Here is a 7,633-nt window from a genome sequence, read left to right as displayed (position 1 = left end):
CAGCAAACCCACTGAACCAGTGGCAGCAGCCTCGCTCAACTCCATCTCCTCTCACGTTTCCATGTCTTGCTCGTGCCAGCAGTGACCCAAGCCACTCCAGCTCTTGCCCAGACCATCGAGCACCCTCTTATGACCCTAAGGACCTAGACCACCTCAGCCCCAAAACCCCTGGCCGAGCCACAAAGTCTGCACAATCTGCTGCCCACCTGCGCAGCTTTCTCCTTGAATCTCACGGTCCTCCCCAGCCCTCTTGACTCGAGTCCTAGCGGGGCTATGACTCTTCCCTTGACCCAGGCACTACCCTAGCCAGGCCCTGGTCCCAACCAACCCAAGCCCAACCAAAAAAATCCCATAGAACCGAACCCTTCAACACTAGGACAGCAAGTTGGTTCCAACTGTAGTTTACTTGTTTTGCAACGTATTAGGTGTGATCCTAGGACTATATTTCATGTAAAACCATCCTTAAATCTTACCTAATCATGGCAGCCCCTTAGGATCATGTTAAACATAAATTTTGGATCAACATGATTTAAAAACCCTTCTTGATGCAAAAACGAAAATATAACCAAGTTTCCCTTATTTTTCCTGCAAAACACAATTAAATAAATACTATGATGTGATAGATGTTTGAAGGAAAGAATATGGCGTGCCTTTGCGTATTTTACGCACGAAAAACACTTGGCGATTGAAGAACGGAGACGAACGACCTTGGCTAGAAGTTCCTTGAAACCTTCAAACTTTCAAAATTTCCTATCAACTTGTGGTGAGTGTGTGCCGTGTCCTTGAGGGAAAAATTTGGTGAAATAATTCTGAAAGTGGCGTGTAAATTCAAGGGTTTGGGATGTGGTTTATAATATATATTTATAGTTAATTAATCTTTAATTAAGCTTAGGCCCATTAAGTATATAATTTAGGCACATTAGTGCTTAATTAGAATTTTAAAAATAATTTTGTTTATATAATTTTGTGAATTTATTAGCTGGGTTGTCAAAACATTCGTATTTTTGTGGAAAAACCAACACCGATAAAATTTACGTCCCGGCGTATAAAATCACCTCAAAACCCCTTATTTTCAAAAATAATGAAAAGCATCAACCATATTTTTAAATAATTAAAAACAATTATTTAATAAAAACATTTTCTATTTTTCAGCCATCGGTCTCTGTTCCTCGATCGCAACTCGAATAACCTTTAAAAATATATTTTTAATGCAACAACTTAGAAAATATGTTTTTAAACATGTCAATATGCACCACATAATTAATTAATGCAACTAAAATATTTAATTAAAATACAGCATAATTTAATATTTAAATGCATGTGGTTCGCGTGGACCTTTAAATTTTCGGGGCGTTACACTTCCAATGCATTGGACCAGGGTTCACCTGATATCTGCTTGTAACACTCAGAGCGTAAGCAACATCGTGACGTATAGATATCATACCATTCATGATACTACCAATGGCTAACGCACATGGAATACGTAATCATCTCTATCTCTTCATCAGTTTTGGGACACAGCTTTAGATAGAGTAACACCATGACACATTGGTAACTATCCTCTCTTAGAATCTTCCATAGAGAATCGCTTCAGAATGATATCGATATAAGTGGATTGGGTGAAACCTAGCATCCTTTTTTATCTATCTCTATAGATTTGTATTCCCAATACATAGGATGCTTCACACATGTCTTTCATGGAGAATTTACTTGCTAACCATACTTTAGTTGATTACAGTAATCCTTCATCATTCCCAATAAGCAGAATATCATTATCATAAAGTACTAAGAATGTCACTATACTCCCACTAACTTTCTTTTACACGCATGGTTCCTCAGGATTTTTAGCAAAACCAAATTCCTTGATAGTGCTATCAAATCTGAGGTTCCAACTCCTTGATTCCTGCTTGAGACTATATATTGATCTCTGAAGTTTGCATACCTTATGCTCACTTCCTACTGATTTTTATTACAACTGAGTCAATAAAATCTCTAGCCAACAGTTGGCTTGCAGGAAGAACTCCACCATAATATTTTGTGGTGTACAATTCACTCACTGTGTTTCTAAAAGGAACACACACTCTCTTAATACAAGAGAACAAATACCTCACAAATATTATAGAACTAAGCACTCAAATGCTATAGGATGAGAGAAAACTCGAAAAAGGGATGATATGAATGAGGGGAGAGAACTCTATTTATATAGCTTCCTGTCAGTGTGAAAACACGTTTCATATTAAATGAAACGCGTTCCCAACCAATTCCCTCCCGCCTTTATCAATTTTTATTGACCAATTAATGCACAATTGGCGACATTTATCCCACTTGGAGATTTAATTGAGAATCAAACACATCTCCATACATCCTTTCAATCTTGTCATTACATGCTGCTTACGTTTCTGCTAGACCACATGAGGATCTACACCACTCAAACTTATCAGTGTTCACTGGCTTGGTCAGAAAATCAGCTATGTTACCTTTTGTATGGATTTTTGCATATCCAAACTTCCTTCTTCTACTACTTCTCGAACAAAGTGAAATTGAACTCCAATGTGTTAGTCCTGGAATGAAAGGCTTGATTCCTTGCGATGTGTAAGGCACTCTGACTGTCACAAAACAAAGAAATATTTTCTTTTTTGTGCCTGATCTCCTCCAATAACCTTTTAATCCATATTGCCTCCTTGCAAGCTTGAGTAACCGCCATGTATTCTACCTCTGTTGTAGATAACGCCACAACTGTCTGCAGTTTTGAAACTCAGCTTATAGCTCCCCCTGCAAGTGTAAACACATAACCAGTAGTAGATTTTCTCTTATCAGGATCACCTGCATAATCTGAATCGACATATCCCTGAGTGTAAAATTTGATCCTCCATAACACAATGCAGCATTCGAGGTACCCTTAATGTATCTAAGGATTCACTTAATAGTGCTACAATGCTCTCTTCCAGGATTCACCATATACAGACTAACTGCTCTCGCTGCTTGAGAAATGTCCGGTCTTGTACAGATCATGGCGAACATCAAACTTCCCACTACTGATGCATATGGTACTCGAGATACTTCTATCCTCTCTCCTTCACTGCTAGGACACATCTCGGAGGATAGATTGAAGTTAACAGAAAGAGGGGTCGAGATTGGCTTGTTATCTTGCATGTTGAAGCGTTGCAAGACTTTCTTCAAATAATTTTCTGAGAAATCCAAATCTTTCTGTTACTTCTGTCTCGATGAACTTGCATCCCTGGAATCTTGTTTGCTGGTCCCAAGTCCTTTATATCAAATTCCCTAGCCAACTTTGACTTCAATCCTTGGACATGATCTTTGTTGGGACCTGCTACCAACATGTCATCCATATACAACAGCAAAATAATATAATCATCATCATACTCTTGAAATATGTACAAGGGTCTGCACTCAATCTGTTGTATCGAAGGCTCGTGATATAGGAATTAAAGCTCTAGTACCAACACCTCGGCGCCTGTTTGAGACCGTACAGAGATTTGTTGAACATGCAAACCAAGTTCTCTTTGCCTTTTTCAGCAAAACCTTCTCGCTGGAGCATATAAATTTCTTTTTCAAGATCTCTATGAAGAAATGTCGTTTTCACATCTAGCTGTTCTAGATCTAGGTCAAACACCGCACACAATGCTAGCACCACTCTGATTGTTGTAAGCCGAAACACAGGAGAAAATATTTCATTGAAGTCAATGCCTTCCTTCTGAGCATACTTTTTTACCACCAATCTAGCACGATACCGCTCCATTGGTTATTGCCATCACGCTTGATCTTATAGACCCGTCTGTTTCCAATGGATTTCCTCCCTTGTGGTAGTGTAATAAGATCCCAAATTTTAATTTTGTCTAATGCCTCCAATTCTTCTTGCATTGCTATCATCCACAAGGATATATCCGAGCTTTGAGTAGCCTCGTGGAAACTCGATTGCTCACCATCCTCTGATAATAGACAATATGCAATATTGCTTTCAGTGAAATAATCTGAAAGCCAACCTGGTGGTCTTCTGTCTCGAGTTGATTGCCTCACATTGGAAACCTCACACTACACATATTCTTGTTTTTTGTGCTCTGGTACTGCTTCACAAGAAATTTGGCCATCGTCCGTCTTATTTTCCACCTGAAAAATAATATTGTCTGAATTCAATGTGCCTTTGTCTCCCTTTAATTTATCTTCCTCGAAGATAACATCCCTGCTGATGACAAGCTTGTGCACAGTAGGATCCTACAAGCGAAACCCTTTACTCCATCAGCATTACCCAAGAAGATACATTTTCTAGATTTCGAATCCAACTTCGATCTTTCTTGCTCATTGTACAGAACGTACACAAGACTTCCAAATGTATGCAAATGAGAATAATCTGTCGGTTTCCCGGTTCACATCTCCATCGGAGTCTTCAAATCAATCGCCACTGAAAGAGAACGATTGATAATCTTAACGAATCAAGGAAGTAAATTGTATCTCAAATAAACAAAAACAAAACCACGGATGCAGCAATCGTATTTCCGAAACCCAGAGCCACAAATAAATCTTCCACCAACAATTTATACGGTTGTTGCCTTCAAATATCTCCAACACCTCATGGCAACACATCAAACAACGTGAGTTGATCACGTAATTCTTTTCTCTCCCTTCTATTCTCGAAAATCACCTACCAACAAATGCCTCACGTCCTGCTATCATAATTTCTTATTTATATTCTTTTTTTGCCCTAGAACTTATTCATTGTATAGAGTCTTACACAAAAAGAAAAACAAGAATTTTATTAGGAAATAAATTCTTTTGAATAATAATATAATATCCAGATATCTTATCATAAACATAAATAATATCACAATATTATTGAATAAAAAAAATGTCAATAGAAAATCTAGTTCGTCTATGAAAAGAACTTCATTTTTAAATATATCAATATTATCATCAAGAAAAAAATTAACTAAAAAAATAAATATAAATCCTTTCAGTCGTAACAATGGTAGTCTCGATTAGTTTAGAGTGATTATTCCTAACATGATATGCTTGAATCTTGACCTTTGAATAAAACACAAGGCCAATTTTCGTAAAATTACGACCCACCATATGTATAATGGGATATGAGAGAATTACTTCATGGGACATATGTGGGTCGTTTGTACGCTCGCATAAAGGATCGATCTCTAAATGAAAATAGAGCAATATTCCTTTAATAGTTCATCATAAACAGCGTTAAGCAGTAGAGATGGATTGAATGTTTACATTATTATATCTCTGCTGCCTCTCATCGTGTGCGACAGGGGAATTCAAGAGAACAGAAAAGGAAAAAAAAAATTCAAGAAATATTTCACATTGATGTACGAAACTCTTGCTCCTTAAGCAACGTCATCTTCCCACTCAACTAAAGGGATGGAAAATTTGGAATTCTTAGTTCAGAATATCTTTTGAAGATGCTAAATTCCTCTGAAACAAGAAAGTGGAGAAGAGAGAATCAAATCCAACTCGAGTTCTAAATATTGTCATCCAACTCCGGATTCTTCATACCGTCAGTGATCACTTCTTGGCAGCGGCATTCATGGCCGCAAAAGGCTTTCTCACCCCTGACAAGCGAAACCACAAATAATAAAGCCCTTAATGTGTTTAACAGAAAGTTTAGGCCATAAACTAAATTAACCTGTAAACATAAATATCTTGGCCTTGTTCAAGAATTTCTCTGCAAGTGTGACAAAAGCTCAAGAAATTTGGTGATGGAGAAGTTGAAACATTGATTTCGAAACCACTTTCCGTTTCCCTTTGAGGATCTGAAGTTACTTCATCATCATTTGCGCCACAATTCTCCACGATACAATCATCGAAAATATGAGTAGTTTTTGGGTTCGAGCCGTGGGTGATCACGCGAGTGTAATCCTCAGAAAGCTCCATTTCTTTCAAAGATAGCTGCCTGGTAAAGCTCTTTTCCGGGTTGCCCGAGAAAGGGCTGAAGCACTGAGAATTCCTGGTCTTGATTCCGAAATCCGCCGGAGATTTCGGCGATTCAGCCGGAGAACGTGAATAGGGGTGATTACTGTAGGGAATGTGCACCTTAAGCTTTGATCCAAACAGAACCATTCTGTTCAATGGCTTGCTAAAGTTTCCATATTCATCGTTTTTCTCATCGATTGAATCAATAAGGGCCAGTCCAATGGCTTCTTGTTCTTGTTTACTTGGAGGATTGGATAGAGTACTGGTGTCATAGCCAAAATGGTTAACAAAACTGGATGAAACTTTGGGGTCAAGAATTGAAGTTGGACTCATTACATTAGCTTCTGCATCAGAAAGATTCTTAGTCAAAAACCCATTGAAAAATCTGGGTGATCCCAAGGAAGATGAAATCGGTGTGGTGGGAGTTCTAGTAGGAGAAGAAAGCAATGAGTTTCTTTGATCCGCCATGAGAGCTTGCTTGCTGGCCACTGCTCTAGATCTATTACTCAGCATTATTCAGCCAAGACTTCTTCTGCAACAAACAAACACAACTGCAGAGAACAAAAAATACCAGAAATGAACAAAAATTACCAACACCTTACAACAAAAGGGATAAGTAACAAAAGTCAAAACAAATAATGGACTAAAGAAGTATAAAGTAACAAAGTCGATTAACTTTTTTTTTTTGTGAAATTTAGAATCTCTGCTAAATCTCGTTGGCCTTCATTTTTAGAACCATCACCGGAGATATAAAACTCCCAATCTTTACTTTAAGATAAACTAATGATCTTTTCATGATTTCCTTCCTTTCCTCAACTAAATATGAGATCAATCCCCATCAAGCTTGCAGCCAAGATACATAATCAACACGAATTCCGTTAGCTACTCAGATTTAGCACTGTGAGAGCAATATCTACAAGGGCTTATAGAAAACTTTGCAAGAAGCTAAGAAATGGATCAAGAATGGCGGTTTTTGCTGCCCTTTTAAAGAAGGGAAGAAGAAGAATTATTATTCATTATTTTTTCGAAAATGATATGAGAAGAAATTTAAAAACAAGAAAAGGCAAAATCAACGTAATAGGGGGCCCCTCTTTATTTAATTTGTTGTCACTCATTTTGGATTTTAGCCAATCAACATTATTTTTCCATCTTATAAATGCCACTATTAATTTTAAATATTTAATTTTTAGTTTTTATTATAAGGGAAATCGTTAATTTAGAAGCAAAATAAAGCATATACTAAGATTTTGACTTGACATTTTTAACCAACAATTGGCACAATAATGGATCAAAGTATGCATATTCTTAATAAATAGTTTCATTAAAAATTAAATCGAATTTAAAAGTATCTAATAATTGCTTTAGAAAATTTTTTTAAAAAAAATTATTACTTCAGAGGTTCCATTATTTGGGACTACAAGAAATATGTAAATAAGTGGGACCAAAAATGTTGATCAAAGTAAAACCACTTGATTGTTTTTTTGACTTTTTTTAAGAAATATTTTTTAGTTTAATTTTAAAATATAAATCATGTACATCTAATTTTTGTAAATTATAGTATTGATTTATATATCGAAATAGCAAAAAAAAAAAAAAAATCAATTAATATTTCCCAATCTGGAACTGAGAAATTTGATCGACCTTTTGACCTGGTTTTACTTTTGTCGTTTACTCTCTGCTTCTAATGATA

At 36.6% G+C, this 7,633-nt stretch overlaps 1 protein-coding gene across 1 annotated transcript; it reads right to left on the bottom strand.

Moving 5' to 3' along the window:
* Positions 1-5,206: 5,206 nt before the first annotated feature.
* Positions 5,207-6,962, bottom strand: LOC140809324 (FCS-Like Zinc finger 8-like). Its single transcript, XM_073166912.1, has 3 exons — positions 6,620-6,962; positions 5,657-6,494; positions 5,207-5,582 (listed from the first exon to the last, which is right to left on the bottom strand). Exons 2-3 carry the CDS (start codon positions 6,454-6,456, stop codon positions 5,492-5,494), a joined length of 891 nt encoding a protein of 296 aa, XP_073023013.1. The 5' UTR covers positions 6,457-6,494; positions 6,620-6,962; the 3' UTR covers positions 5,207-5,491.
* Positions 6,963-7,633: the final 671 nt, after the last annotated feature.

Source organism: Primulina eburnea, chromosome 13 (genome assembly GCF_022965805.1).
Source record: "Primulina eburnea isolate SZY01 chromosome 13, ASM2296580v1, whole genome shotgun sequence".
Classification (NCBI taxonomy): Eukaryota; Viridiplantae; Streptophyta; class Magnoliopsida; order Lamiales; family Gesneriaceae; genus Primulina; species Primulina eburnea.
Note: the sequence above shows the minus strand (reverse complement) of the source record. Positions and strands in the feature narration are given on the sequence as shown.

Bases quoted from the DNA above. Each gene is read 5' to 3' on its own strand.
- LOC140809324 (XM_073166912.1), bottom strand. From the start codon at position 6,456: ATGCTGAGTAATAGATCTAGAGCAGTGGCCAGCAAGCAAGCTCTCATG. The intron at 5,583-5,656 runs GTTAATTTAGTT...TTCGCTTGTCAG, and splicing joins CAAGATATTTATGTTTACAG to GGGTGAGAAAGCCTTTTGCG.